At 37.2% G+C, this 16,270-nt stretch overlaps 1 protein-coding gene across 1 annotated transcript in view; it reads right to left on the minus strand.

Moving 5' to 3' along the window:
- sobp.L (sine oculis binding protein homolog L homeolog) overlaps positions 1 to 16,270 on the minus strand; it is a 105,589-nt gene that overhangs the window by 66,913 nt on the left and 22,406 nt on the right. Inside the window, exons 2-4 of the mRNA XM_018263335.2 lie at positions 16,091 to 16,229; positions 8,600 to 8,776; positions 860 to 1,011 (exon numbers count right to left, since the gene is read on the minus strand). Coding sequence (XP_018118824.1) covers positions 860 to 1,011; positions 8,600 to 8,776; positions 16,091 to 16,229 — 468 coding nt within the window. The remainder of the gene's footprint in view (positions 1 to 859; positions 1,012 to 8,599; positions 8,777 to 16,090; positions 16,230 to 16,270) is intronic.

A 16,270-nucleotide genomic window follows, 5' to 3' on the forward strand; every position in this document is an offset into this window, starting at 1 on the left:
AACATCAAAATTTGGGGAATACTGAAAATGCACGAAAACAGTGCCAGCGTTACTGTAGGAGGCATTGCACACAATGGTTTTTACTTAACATCTGTTCAGTACATTTTGTCAAAAAGGGACAAAATGACATTCAAACTTCAGAAATAAATAGACTGAAATTTAGATTTTCAGCTTTCTTTTCAGTGTCCTGTGGACATCTATATATACATGCCATTTAAGATAACTTACAGATATTAATTAGTCAGGCTATATTTTATCAGCCTTTTCTGCATATTTTATGGTACACAAACACAATCAGTAAGAAAGCTGGGAATAAAATATGCCTATATATTTTTTTAAAATTAAAACAAGGATTATAGTTAAACTTCAAAGGTAAGATAATATGAAGAACTGCATAGGCAACACTATGCTGAGGACATAAGTACTTACAGTTAGGCATACATTTAAAAAATGGATATAAAGTCATGTACAATTATACAATTACTACCTCCATCTTTGAAGCCAGTTTTTATCTCATCAGGCAAGTGGTACTTAAATTGCATTAAATGCAGTGTATTGCATTTTAAAGTTGTTGGGTAAGAGAGCTGATTAAAATGGGGTTGTGCTACACTACACTAGTGAACAAAAATAGCCCCATACATCAAAAGCTTAACAGAAACTATAAAGACTTTGGATTTGGAGATACATACGCACAAATCATTTACAAAAATACCTGATCTGTTTCTTCTAATCAGCTGGAGAAGCTTTCTTTTTGATTCATAAATTAATACAAAACCAAGTTTGTTTTCCATTCAGACATAACTACACAAAGGTTACATTTATGGTAGTTGCAGTACACTTGCTGTTCGTCATTTCTTACCTTGTTCCTTTTGAAATATGCTCGTCGGCAAGCAGCAAAGCACTTTTCACTGCAAAAGCTTTTCACTTCACTTCCCATGCTTAAGGAGTAGCGTTTCACTCCAACTTTCTGGCACCAAGCACACATGATTTGCACATTTGAAACATCATCCTCTGAAACATGAATAGTAGAAAATTGGTTTATTACCATAAATTGGTTAATTATTTATTGCTATCAATATATATATAAAAGAATCTGTTATTGTTAAAAGCCCTGCAAATCATTGCATTAGTCTAAATAAATGAACATATCTGTATATTTGTCTAATGTATATCTATTTGTCTGGAGCCTACCGGAGCTTTATTATCTGGTCATGGTTCTGATCTTATCTGGTTATATAGAGTTCCTAAAAACTGTAAGAAAAAAGGAAACAAAAAGTTTGTCAATGTTTGGGTCTTATAGCCAAACTACATTCCACACCATAGAGCTTCCCAGTTTCTCTTCTGTTCTCTTCTTAACCACAAGTGCTTAATTGTAATATTGTCATAGATAATTTATTTTACATTCAGTAGAATGAGAAGTCAGTTGATGCAGTTGATCACAATGTTTCGGCTCCTCACTCAATGACGGCTTGAGTGTGGAGCCTAAACGTTATAATGAACTACATTTGTTTGCACTAAATTAAGTTCTGAGACTGCTGTTCTTTGTTGAAGTTCTGTATCATATGTTTAACCAGCACCCAGGCAGTAACTACTTTTTTTTTGAGCGCACCAGCATATAGTTGAATATATATATATATATATATATATATATATATATATATATATATATATATCAATCAAAAAAGTCCAGACAACTTGCTTTGTGATCAAGAAAAAACTTTTATCAAGCAAGTATTAAGTACAACGTTTCGAAGCTCCCGCTTCTTTATCAAGCAATGTATATATTTATATATTATTTATATATATATATATATATATATTTGTACCTGTCTTATAATTTAGGATCTTTTTCTGTTTGCTACTAAGAACTGGTTAACACTAAGGGGCAAATTTACTAAAGGGTGAAGTGGCTAACGTTGGCGAAAATTCGCCCGCGTTACATCATTTTGGCACTTCGCCGATTTACTAATGGTAGCTGGCGTAATTGCGCCAAGGAGATAGACTCTGGCTCAACTTCGCACTCGCACAGACGAATTTTCGGTCTGGCGAAAGAGTGTTACTACGCAAGTTTTTGGTTTTTACGGACCGTTACCTCTATCGCCAGACTTGCCTTCGCCACCTCAGACCAGACGAAGTGCAATAGAGTATATAGGAGTTCCTCAAATTTCTAAGGAATTCCTCATTTTTCTAAGTCCCAAAAAACGCTGGCGTTTTTTCATATTTAAAGGGTGATAGACTGAAAAAGATAGTAATTTTTTTTTGGGGTACCCTCCTTCCCCCCTACATTTGCTAACATATGGCACCTAAACTATACTGTGGGCACATGTGTAGGGCATTATAACAACTTTATATAATTTTATTAAGGTTCCCTGGCCTTGTGTAGTGTAATGTATTTGCTGCAGCATATACGGCCATTGTACTTTAACTGCATGCCGTATGCTAATTAGCCAACGCTAGCGTAACTTCGAACTAGCGTTGTCCAGGTGAATTTACGCCTGGCGAAGTGTTGTGATGTGCGTGAAGCCATCACTGGCGAATTTTTGCCGGTTAGTGAATTTGCCCCTAAGAGAGAAGGTATTTAAATTAGAATAAAGCTATGAGGGAATGCCAGTGAGCTGTTTCATTACAATGACTTGACTGTATGAATAGTTTATCTCAGAAAAATTAGATGAGAAAGGGGTATCACCCAGAAGAGAAAGAATGGCACATATGAGACTGATAGTGTGCCTCAGAAGAGAGAATCCAGTCACCATAAGTCTGCTGATCGCAGTGTATAAAATGAAACCATTTTTAAGCCCTGGCAAAGAGCCTGCAAGGAGATGAAATGCGCAAACATTGATAAAATACAAAGGATATCCTATCACACATAACATTATGATACACTATACAACAGTTTATTTAAGAAATCCCAGGCTTTTTACATTAATATCTAACAGAATTAGTGATTATGTTGCTATATACACAGTGCTACGCAATATGTTGGCGCTATATAAATACATGTTAATAATGTTAATAATAAATGGCCTGTGAATACAACTGTCCAGAATTAAGAGGTCCATCGTGTACAGGGCAGATTCATGGCACTTTCAATATTTTCAAATAAATGGAAACAAGCCATCTTTGAACATGTTCCTTTTGAATAGTCAAAATTAGTATTACTAAGCCCAGTGGGCATATAAGCGACTTTAGATCGGATATCTGTTCACATAGGCAGACAGACATATATTCCCACAATTGTCAGCTGTCAAGAGACGATCCATCTGCTCAGTGGCCTGTGGTCATTGCGATTTGGCTCAAAATGATCAATTGCATCTGGTGTTGCTGGGGACAGCAGCTGTGACATCCCAGAGGTTATGTTCTCCTGATTGCCCTTTCTCTTTCAGTTTTAACTCTGATAGGATACCAACACAATTAGAAATGCTTTAGGTTTTCTATCATTTTTACCTTAAAAATTAACAAAATTTATTTATTTGTTTCGAATTTTGCAACATCGTAACAATGACAACATATACCTGTCAAAAACTATCCAGCTTGTATAACCAAGAGATATTTTATAAAAAAGAGGGGCATATTTTCAGTGCATTTTACCAAATGATAACGATTCGTTCCAACATGGAAAACAATTGTCCAAATCCTTTCTACCCATATGCAATTTGCCCAGGTACTGCATATATTCACCACTGTGTATTATCATATTTAAACAGTAGCAAAGAGCTATATCTTCACTTACTCTTACTAATAAGCTTTGATGAACCACATTTATTCCATGTAATACATTAGAAGGCTCATTACACAGGTTCTAAAGTATAGTTAACCAATAGCAATCAGTCAGCAGTTCGTTTTAATTAGCCTGCAAGTACAAACCTCACTTGTATCCACTGCAACATATGAGCTTCATCAACAGCAAACAAACCCACATGAATAACTTTATATGTTTTCATATTATGTTATCCTTAATTTCTAAATCTAATGTCACCAAATGTTAAAGTGGACCTGTCACTCAGACACAAAAATCTGTATAATAAAAGTCCTTTTCAAATTAAACATGAAACAAACCCATATGAATAACTTTATATGTTTTCATATTATCTTATCCTTAATTTCTAAACAAACCCACATGAATAACTTTATATGTTTTCATATTATCTTATCCTTAATTTCTAAACAAACCCACATGAATAACTTTATATGTTTTCATATTATCTTATCCTTAATTTCTAAATCTAATGTCACCAAATGTTAAAGTGGACCTGTCACTCAGACACAAAAATCTGTATAATAAAAGTCCTTTTCAAATTAAACATGAAATCCAATTTAAATTTTTTATTAAAGCATTCATAGCTGTAATCTTATTTAAAAAGCATAGCTGTCAATCAAATATTGTCTGCCCCTCCTCTATGCCTTAGGCATAGAAGCGGGGCAGACAATTACTTTCACTTTCCATTCAGCAATTCCTAGATGTCTTTGATCGCCACACATTCCCCTCGTTCTCTTCAGTGTTTAATTGTGTAGCCAGGGCATGGGGATGGACATTGGGTCCCCGTTCTGGTGCACAAACAAGATTTTGAGATGATACAAGGCTTGCCTTAATAACAGTGTCCACAAATGGCTCCTGTCTGCTTGCTATAATTATGCATTCCTAAACTGAAGGAAACAAGATTCAAATAATTTATATTGTGTAATTAAAGTTAATTTTGCTTGACTGATGTGATAAAATAGGATTTTGAACAATTTTTTTGTGTGACAGAATACATAATGGGCACCCAATAAGTCACCTCACCTTCAAGCAAGTTTTCCTTCACCTTACATCTTGAAACAGGTCCACACTATGGACTGACTCAGATCCCCCTACAGCCACCATCAGATGGGTACAGGGGTAGGCTGTAGTCAGGGTCCTCATGGCAGATACTTAAAGGTTTAATTCGACCATGACCATGCACACAAGGGGTATTTATTGTACTTGTACTTGCTGACAAGGCTTACCATCCAAGTGACTAGCAGACTACTAACTGGCATCCCCTGAGGGGAGGGCCCTGTTAACTTAGTAGAATGGGGCCCCGTGATTACTAATGGTGGCTTTGTGCCCACGCAATTTAAGGCCGAATTTACTAATTGTGGGCAAACTTGCATCTGGCCAATAAACCCTGGCAGCCAATCAAATTATTCTTCCTGCAGCTAACTACACATAGCTAATAACTGACTTGTCACTATGGATTACTGCCCAAATTTTTATAATGTTCATAAGAGCCTGACTGTTTCCTGCTAGATTTCTAGAAAGCACATTGCACCAACATCAATAACCTCTGTCTGTAGTCTGAAGAGCTGACAGCGGGAGCACTTCACATTAACATTGAACTCCACTTTTCTTGCCTCCGTAATGAACAGCAGTCAAATTGTGAGCTTTTTAAATTTCAGTTTTCACATTTTGAGCACCAAACCTGGGGCAGAACTATTACTGTCATTATCCACTTTGCCCCAGTCTCATTTTCTATGGAAAGATGCTGTACAGCTGCTATCCAATTAATTTCACAACATCAACACAGAGTGCCGTTAGTGCTTTCCTCACACTGTTGTAATATTTGCATTGCATACTTATTGATACACATTTTCTAAAAATGTTGACTTTGTGAAAGTCACAAATGGCTAATAGGTAGGATGGATTTCATACTTTGTTGATGCCTGTATCACAAAAACCCTAAATAATGTTTCATCAATTGAGAAAGGAACTGCAAGCTATTTGTCAGATCTGGATGTGGGATAATGTGTGTGTGTGTGTATATATATATATATATACTTAATCCCTTTGTAAAATGTATAATGAAGCAATAGAATTCTTAATGAATCAGATGAAAATTAAGCGTATGACTGGCCAGATATGGGATGACTTTGACGTAGTTGGCCATCTTAAATATATTGCAATATATGGACAAACAATCCCTGTTTTGTTTAAAGGGTAAGGCATTTTTTAGTAGCAGTATGCACAAAATGTCGCTGTCTTAAATATATTGATAATGGGTTGAGTGCAGGGGACTCTTGTATTTGACTATATATATATATATATATATATATATTTATATATATATATATTTATAACGCTATATTTCACTATGTCAGAAAGCCAGAATCTGGAAGCCAGATTGTAAAGTCACATATTATATATTTAGACAAATCAACAATTTGTATCCCTATTATTAACATTTAAAGGGATCCTGTCATGGGAAAACATGTTTTTTTCAAAACGCATCAGTTAATAGGGATGTAGCGAACGTCGGAAAAAAAGTTCGCGAACATATTCGCGAACTTGCGCAAAAATGCGAGCGGTTCGCGAACGGTTCGCGAACCCCATAGACTTCAATGGGAAGGCGAACTTTAACATCTAGAAAAGACATTTCTGGCCAGAAAAATTATTTTAAAGTTGTTTAAAGGGTGCAACGACCTGGACAGTGGCATGCCAGAGGGGGATCAAGGGCAAAAATGTATCTGAAAAATCTGCCTGTGTGTGCTTGGAAGAGATAGTGTAGGGGGAGAGCTGTTAGTGATTTCAGGGACAGATGATAGTAAGCTTGCTGGCTAGTAATCTGCTTGATACTGCTCTGTATTGGAGGGACAGAAGTCTGCAGGGATTTGAGGGACATTTTAGCTTAGGTAGCTTTGCTGGCTAGTAATCTACTGTTCTCTTTAAACAACTGCCATACGTTGACCTTGTAGGCATTGTTTGCCCAGTTTTTTTGGACGCAGCCACTGAAGCACAGTTGCCAGAAAAAATATGCCATATAAATGCTGAAAATAGTCATTTTTTGCCATATGTTGACCTTGTAGGCATTGTTTGCCCAGTTTTTTTGGTCGCAGCCACTGAAGCACAGTTGCCAGAAAAAATATGCCATATAAATGCTGAAAATAGTAATTTTTTGCCATATACGTTGAGTCAACGTATGGCAAAAAATGACTATTTTCAGCATTTATATGGCATATTTTTTCTGGCCTCTGTGCTTCAGTGGCTGCGGCCAAAAAAACTGGGCAAAAAATGCCTACAGGGCAAATAATGCCTAAAAGGTCAACTTATACACTACTACAGCGATGGATACGGATTACGTAAAATATATTATGGCTGCTTGAAAAAAGTCACTCCGGTGTTTTTCTGGAGACGGTAATATTATGGATATTTAGACAGAATGTGAACAAGGTCACACAGCTAGATGGCAGTTGGTTGAATAACACACTGGGCAAAAAATGCCTACAGGGCAAATAATGCCTAAAAGGTCAACTTATACACTACTACAGCGGTAGTAAAATAAAAAAAAGTAAAATAAAAAAAAATGAATATTAAAAAAAAAAAATTAAAGTTGGTGCTGCTGAACTACTAGGAGCAGCAGATTAGCACACCAGTCCCACTCCCCAACACTGCTAGACTAATAGCACTGGGCTCTTATAGTAGTAGTAGTAGTAGTAGTAAAACAACAAAAAAATAAATAAAAGCAGTCCTTACAAGGACTACTGTTATTGCAGCAGTCAGCAGATGAGATCAGAAGCAGGACAGCTGCCCACTGCAGCTACATACAGAGCACTGCAGTAGAAGGTAGATTACTAGCCAGCAAAGCTACCTAAGCTTAAATGTCCCTCAAACCCCTGCAGACTTCTGTCCCTCCAATAACAGAGCAGTATCAAAACGATTACTAGCCAGCAAACTTTCAACTGTCCCTGAAATCACTAACAGGCAGCAGCTCTCTCCCTACACTATCTCTTCAGCACACACAGGCAGAGTGAAAAAACGCTGCAGGGCTTCGGTTTTTATAGGGAAGGGGAGTGGTCCAGGGGAGAGCTTCCTGATTGGCTGCCATGTACCTGCTGGTCTGGGGTGAGAGGGCAAAAAAAAGCGCCAACAATGGCGAACCCAAAATGGCGAACGTCGCGCGACGTTCGCGAACTTCCGGCGAGCGCGAACACCCGATGTTCGCGCGAACAAGTTCGCCGGCGAACAGTTCGCGACATCTCTATCAGTTAATAGTGCTACTCCAGCAGAATTCTGCACTGAAATCCATTTCTCAAAAGAGCAAACAGATTTTTTTATATTCAATTTTGAAATCTGACATGGGGCTAGACATTTTGTCAATTTCCCAGCTGCCCCTGGTCTTGTGACTTGTGCCTGCACTTTAGGAGAGAAATGCTTTCTGGCAGGCTGCTGTTTTTCCTTCTCAATGTAATTGAAGGAGTCTCAGTGGGACATGAGTTTTTACTATTGAGTGTTGTTCTTAGATCTACCAGGCAGCTGTTATCTTGTGTTAGGGAGCTGTTATCTAGTTACCTTCCCATTGTTCTTTTGTTTGGCGGCTGGGGTAGGGGGGGTGGTTTTGGGGGGTGATATCACTCCAACTTGCAGTACAGCAGTAAAGAGTGATTGAAGTTTATCAGAACACAAGTCACATGACTTGGGGCAGCTGGGAAATTGACAATATGCTGGAGCAGCACTATTAATTGATCCATTTTGAAAAAAGAAAATTTTTTCCATGACAGTATCCCTTTAAGTACAGGGCCAAAATGCAGCCTGCACCCACCAGTGCTCTAACTTGCGAGTAGGAAGTAAAGTAAAATGTATATTTACCTGCTGGTGGTTTCATGAACGGTGGAGGTACCACAATGGGCATATTTCCATGATCCTTTGACCCCGCTGGTAATTCTGCCAGCCCATTTCCTGTAGCAAGCCCTGAATAGTTTATATTTGTATTGAATGGTGATATAACACTGTCCTCGGGTAATTTTGGTTTTGGCAAAGAATTTTCTGAAATGAAAAAAAAGGAAAACATTTCTTAAGGTTTTTATATAATTTTCAGTGCTCATTTTTATCCCCTCCCCCTTCGTACAGCAAAAAGTGCAAGGAAAGATCTTCAGACTAAATCAAGGCTACGTGAGCAGCCTTCTAATCTGCAGTAAATGAAAGCTTTGTAGCAAAAAATATGCTCATTATAACGAAGAGATCAGGAAAGTCATGTTGCAAGCTAGACATCTTCAGTTTATCATGTTAACAATATTTTCAGCCTTTCATTTTATACTCAAATATTGTTGCTGATATAAATATGCCATTACATGTAAAGTCCAATATTGATTTTAGATAGAAAGACACATAACCCCTTGACTGCAAATGTGAAGAAGGACTAATCATTTTCCTACTGATTTATTTTAAAAGGACAACCAATGATGATTCATTTGCTGAATGTTATATGTGTTTAGTAGTTATTTTTTCAAAGCTATAATTCTAAATGCGGTGTTAGCCTTCCAGAGGTGATTTCTGAGAGGGAGGGTTTGGTTTACATCCCTGGTGCACCCTAACCATAACTAGTTACCTTCAGATATACAAGATGTTTTTAATAATACTGAGAGAATACCCAGAGAATTCAGTGGCATTATTATTATTATTATTATTATTATTATTATTATAGTAGAACCACAATTTTCCATTTTCCAGGGGACATTCTGGGTAAACATAAAATCCAGGGGAAAACAGACCTGTATGGGGCTGTCAAAAAGAAGGTCTGTATGAAACAACAAAAAAACAGCATCAATTTCAGGAAAATGTAAAAACTAAGATTGTAAAATCAGTATTCTGGTGTATTACTATTTATAAAATGCCAACATATTATGCAGCAATGTACACTAAATGGATGAATACATTGAACATACAAGAACAACCAATTACCAAAAGTGTTTCAGTGTTCCAGTGTTTCTTTTCAGAATTCTAATTACACCATTTTAGCAAAAGCTAACAACTGATTTTTTTTCTATGGTTTACTGGCCATTGAAACACTTCGGACAAGGACAGCTATTATAGTTATTAAACATTTTCACATACAAAGGTAGCAATTCATCTACTGGCACAGACTGATTCAGTACTTTTTTTTAATGTGTGTATTATAACATTTCTTAGTGGAAAAGTCTCTTTTAGGCAGGTCATTAAGAGGGACACAAGTGCAGAAGCAATGGGGCGCAAAATCATTCTCTGTTTTGCTTATTTACTCAGCACTTGCGTCCAGGCATATCTGTGCACTATGCACGAGATGCATAGTGCAGTGCTGTTGGTTGCTAGGCATCCTTGTTCAAATGACGTGAAAACTAGAAGGCAGGATGGGTTATGCCTATGCTCTTCCCCAGTCCTCTCCCTGATGAATACAAAATTGCTGAAGGCCAGCAGTGCTGTATTCATGAAGAAGCACAGGTCTTTATGCTCCTTTCTGGTTTGTATGTGTTTTTTGCACAATATACTCTGCCCTTTGTAAATGCCCCCCTAAGCTTTAAAGGGGACCCGTCACCCAAAAAAAGTTATTCAAAATCTTATTTTATCAGATTAGTCAAGGAAAATGACCTTTAATTACACTATATAAGTTATTTGAATCTTGTTTCCTTCAGTCTGGGATTTCAAAATTATAGCAAGCATGCAGGCAGCAGCCATTTTGTGGACACTGTTATTAAGACAAGTCTTGTATCATCTCAGAATTTTGTTTGTGCACCAGAATGGGGGACCTGATGTCCAACCCCATGCCCTGGCCACACAGTTGTATGGTAAAGAGAACTGGGGGAATGTGTGGGGAGCAGTGACATCTATGAAGTGCTGAATTGAAAGTGAAAGTAATTGTCTGGGCAGACAATATTTGATTGACAGCTGAGATGTTTAAATGAGCTTACAACAGCTATGAATGCTTTAATAAAAAATAGAAATTGGATTTCATGTTTAATTTGAAAAGGACTTTTATTATACAGATTTTTGTGTCTGGATGACAGGTCCACTTTAAGCTACACATAACAGAGCCAGCACACAGTAGCACTTCTCCTGTGGTATATTAGGCAAAAGATGAAACACAATGCTTTGAGGACATGTTTCTTCAACAATAGGAATGCCCCCAAAACATTTTTCCAGTACAAAAGTACTGTGTAGCCGTGACAGGGTGTGCCTGTGGACATTCCATATTAAGGTACAGGTGACTCATAACCCTGAATATTGGTTGTAAAACATGTATTACCGTAAGTAATATTTTTGCATACAAAGCCCAAAATAATAAGAGAAAAAAATTGTAAAATTGTAAATTTATAAAAATGTTAACTGCCATATTTGCAAAATGTATCTAGTACAGCACGATAAAATGTTAGAAAACATGATTTTTTTTGTTGAGCCCCCCCAAAACCTCACACAGTCCCATATGAATGACCCAGAATGGACAACTTGCAGGCATAAAGTTACGCTTTTGGCAAGTGATGCATATTTCTGCAGGTGCATTTACAGTGTTGGTGTGTTGGTATGAAATATAGGGAATATTTGCAGCAGCTAAATCTGTTATGCATAGTACAACACTTGTACTGGTACCTGGAATCCTGCATTTAATAAGTAAAATATAGACTGTCTAAATTATTTAGTGGAATGCAGGGCTGTGTGATTTGCAGACTTTCCAAAAGGACTAAAAAAGAACATGAATATTTGGTAAAATGTAACATTGGCAATCTCTTTGATAATCTCATACTAACAACATTATGCTTATATTGAACCGCTTGCATATGTACACTGGGCAACTTCATTGCCTACTGATACGCTTCAGGCAGGACAAACAGCATGAGGCCAAGGTGGTCATATCATATACTGCATAGGAACAATGAATGTGAACAGCAGCTCCATATTGTGTTCAACACAAGCATTAATTTATTCAGGACTAAAAAAATAAAAAAGGAAAACAAAAGGCCGGGTCAAAGACTAGAGGACTGGATAATACATCTCTGTAGCAGCAAAAAGAACACACACGTATGAATAAATCAGCCAGTGATTTATTTTCATGTGCCCGGCTTTGGACTTTGTATCGCTATTGGTTAGATGTGAGCAAGAGGACTACAAAGGAAACATTTGCATTAACTTTATAAGGAAGGACTGGGGAAAAAGATATGCAAAGCAGCTTGTAGAAGTCACTGGAACAGCCGCTTCATACCAGGCTGGGCTCTGTAAATTAAGCTTAATGCTTAAGCACACTTTTCATGTACGTGAAAGGGTACTCTGTAACATTCATACATATTTATATTTTAGTCTGTGTTCCTTTGTGGAATGTAAGTTAAAATCCAAGTGCCGGGATGTCATTAATTAATATGGTGAATCCCAAAAAACAGTACAGGTACTGATGCTGATTTATTTAAATATACAGTGAATGTTTTTTCCTGGCATCATTTATTTTGCATTCAGTATTATCACAACACGTGTTCTGTGAATACTATGGAGTGCAAGCACAGCATGCACTATGACTACTTGCCTTGCGATGGGATCTTTGGTTTGTATTCTGAAGACCAAAAGGTTGTGTACAAGGCAAATATGCCACTCTTACAAAACAGTAATTACACACTCATAAATATTAACTCCGGGGACCCCATGGCCTGAATAGGGGCAACAGGGTCTTGACGGGACCTTAGGAGTGCAGCTATCCCCGCCCCTCCCCCTTTTTTCTGTTTCAGGTGCGCTGATTGGCTGGTGAGTCCTGGGCGAAGGAGCAGAGGAATGAACAGCGGTAATACTTACCATTTGGCGCCGGGACGTGGAGGAAGTAGGACGCAGCATCCCACCCTCCCTCCCTGTAAAATGTGTGTTAGTCGCAGTTGTGGAGGGTATCTTTGCAAGTTAAAAGGGGGTATTTCATAGTCAGTGGAAGTAGCCTGGTAGGCCTGGGTCCTCATAGTATGGTATGCAGCCCGGTTTAGGGTTAGGAGAATGGAACAGGAACCTATCTTGGCAGTTTGGGTACAGACACCCCACCCCCATTCCCTCCTCCCTGGGTGGGGGAATAATATGTTAAAGGTTTAAAAGTTTGTTATACAAACGGTTGTTAAAAGGTTAAAAATGTTATACATGACTATTACTTTATTAACTGCGGCCATCTCTTTCCAAACCAGTGGTGTGTCTGTATTATTTGGGGTAGGAGAATTGTGGTGTGGGGGGAGGTAGAGGGATAGGTGTGGAATCGACGCTGCACCCGTCATGTTAATTTATAGATGATAGTTTTGGTGTATTTCTGTTTGCCACAAATTAATTTGTATGGTATTTAAGGGCTCTGAAATTCATATATGAGTTAGCTACACCTGATGTCATCGTCATAAACAAGGGAAGAATAGGATTAGAGGGTCCTACTTGCAAGAGCATACAATCTAACATGTTTAGGTACAATTTAAACATAAGGCTTATGTAAACAGGTGGGTCTTTAGGAAGCATTTGAAAGTTTGTAAGGAAGGGGTGAATCTGATGAGGCAGAGAGTTCCAGAGACAGACAGAAGCCTGAGAGTTGCAGTTGGGAATGGGCTAAAGTGATGAGAGGAGAAGAGAGGCAAAAGTCAGGAGCAGAGTGTAGGTTGGGTGAATGAGTGTATTTTGAGATCAGAGGGACAGGGGAAGATGTTGGATGAAAATAAAATGATTTTTATTTTAGCAAGATTTGTCAGTCTGTAACTTGAGAAAGGATAGAAGGAGAGTGCTCAGGAGTAGACAGTTAGAGTTGGGTATATTTATCAAAGAGTGAAGTTAGAGATCACCTCAGCCCGCTAGAGTGATATACCGCCTCTCTCCATTCATTTCTATGGGATTTTTAAAGTCGTATTTATCAAAGGGTGAAAGTGAAAGTTTACGCTTTGATAAATACGCCTTTAAAAATCCCATAGAAATGAATGAAGAGAGGCGGTATTTCACTCTAGCGGACTGTGGTGATCTCTAAGTTCACTTTTTGATAAACATACCCCAAAGGTGGTACTGAAGTCAAATGACTGAATACATTTTCCCAGAGAAGTAGTGTAAAGTGAACTACAGTAAGGAACTACATCAGAGGAACTACATCAGAGAGAGGGGATGCAGCAGAGTGCAGGGGGTTGAGAATGAGATGCTGGACTAGGCTGTTGTAAACAAGCCTTTCTAGTAATTTGGATGCAAATGGAGGAAGGGAAACTAGATAATAATTGGTTTTATTAATAAAAATACTGAACTCACCTACTTCTAACAACATTCTATTTTCTATGTGCAAATCTGTGTATGCAAGTTACTAAACCTCCCCTGAGAAGTACCAGCAATGCAGAGGTTTTGCACACTGTACCCCTTTGAATCAATTGCCCCCTTTCCCGTCTTTAGTATGCATGGCATTAAATAATATTTTTCATTGAGCTACAATGCATGTGTCTGTCTGTGGGTATATATAGACACAGAAAAGTGCCAGTATGAAAAACTGCACACCGAAGGGCTCATTTACACTGCCCAACGGACTTTGCCCACTGCGTGGGGCATTGTGTAAATAACCATTTTAGATTGCAGAGACCTACTGACTGAGCCTAGAATCTAATGCGGCCTGCACTTGTGCTCCCCTGTGGTTGTAAATAACCACTATAGTCTCATCCATGTGAACAGAATCTTTCCATAGAATACTTTTTATATGATAAACTCAACTAACAATTTACAGTTTGAAATAAAATTAAAGCATTATAGAAATCAACATGATTAATTTGTATGAAATCTTCCATTTTCTGGTACTCAAGATGATTAACTGACAAAACCATTTTCAGAATTCAAGGCAATGAAAACATTCATATTAATTAATGTGAAACATATTTTCTAGATGTTCTGCACTATTAGTACTAGGAAGACAGTCTTATTGCTTTTCAGATCCGAATCAATCTTCTGATGCACACTGTACTGTGCTAAATAAGATACAGCAAAGCTGGCTTATAATAGATACAGCTAAAAAAAATTGTTTAATTCTGATACTGTTCTATTAATTTACTTATCTATAAACACATTAACAAAAAAATTGGGACTCTCAGTTGCAGGCAAACTCTCTGAGTTTTCTTATAGCCAGTAAGGGTAAGGCCACACTGGGTGTTTTGGGGAGATTTGGTCGCCTGGCGACTAATCGCCCTCGTCTTTGCGGCGACCAATCTCCCCAAACGCCTTCCCTCACTCTGTGCCGGCTAAAATGAAAAATCGCTGGCACTAATCACATGCGGCAGTTCATTTTCCAAAGTCTTCAGAAAACTACTTAGAATTATAAAGCTAAAACTGCATTAGTGCATTATTAAATATCCTGTATACATGGTTTTTAAATGTTATATCTTCATCCCATTTTAAACTCTTTATATAGAAACAAACATCTGTATCACCGAAAAGGACAAACATACATAAAGTTCCTCTGTGGATGTTTGCATTTTTTTTATACATCAAAGACAAGACAACCCATGGTTATTGTCAGGTAGGCAATACATGCAAATATATTATCATTATCCAAATTGTCTGATTGACTTAACAACCAATTGCCATGGTATGAAAGTGTCAGGGAAATAATTAGGAACCCTCACATGGTCTGAAAATCGTACAGTACTAAACTTTATTTCATACAATTATATCTTATATATCTTATATACCAGTGTTAAAGTAAACGAGCATCAGAATAGTGTTAACGCGCGGTGATTTTGACACAACTTATTGGACGTGCATCCAAATTTTTTTGACGCAGGATTTTCACGGGAATTTCACAAATGTATTGCCGGAGAAGTTTCACAGAAATTCACTGCGAATTTGCGCCAGCCGATTTTTTTGTGAATTTTAGTTTTAAACCTAAAAAACTTGATTGAATAAAACCATGAAAAAAAATTCAACTGCATAAAATTTGTATTTCACTCATAATTTTCAGTGGATCTACAAAGTTTTTAAAAACTTAAAAACATCAAATTGTAAAAAAATTGCTTAAATATTGCCTAGGACAAATCCAATTGACTTCTACAAGAAGCAGCTTTTAGATGCCAAATTTTTAATATCACTTCTATCAAGTTTTTTTGTGATTAATTTATGTATAAAATTTAAATTTTTGAAACTCTGAAAAAATTGCAGTAAAAGTTTCAATTCAAACATTGATAAATCAGCCCCACAGAATACCATTATGTGAACTTCTTTCCAAGTTAGTAGCCATGCTTAGTGCACAACAATTTATAATATAAATAATACAAAATATTAACTATTATTTAATATATATATATATATATATATATATATGCATATCATGATTTATACTAAAACTTTTAACACTGATGTACAGATCATTACCTTTGAGAACAGAAATGTGCTGCCGATTTTCCCCATCTGCATGATAGTTCCTGAATTCAATGTCTTCTCCATCCTTCAGTTCTACTTTATCATAGCCGTACCATCCAAGAAGTTCATTCATGGTGTTTTCAGCAAAGTTCTTAAAAAAAGAGAAAGAAATTTTTCAAAGATATGATCAAT

The sequence above is a fragment of the Xenopus laevis genome, chromosome 5L (genome assembly GCF_017654675.1).
Source record: "Xenopus laevis strain J_2021 chromosome 5L, Xenopus_laevis_v10.1, whole genome shotgun sequence".
NCBI classification, from domain to species: domain Eukaryota; kingdom Metazoa; phylum Chordata; class Amphibia; order Anura; family Pipidae; genus Xenopus; species Xenopus laevis.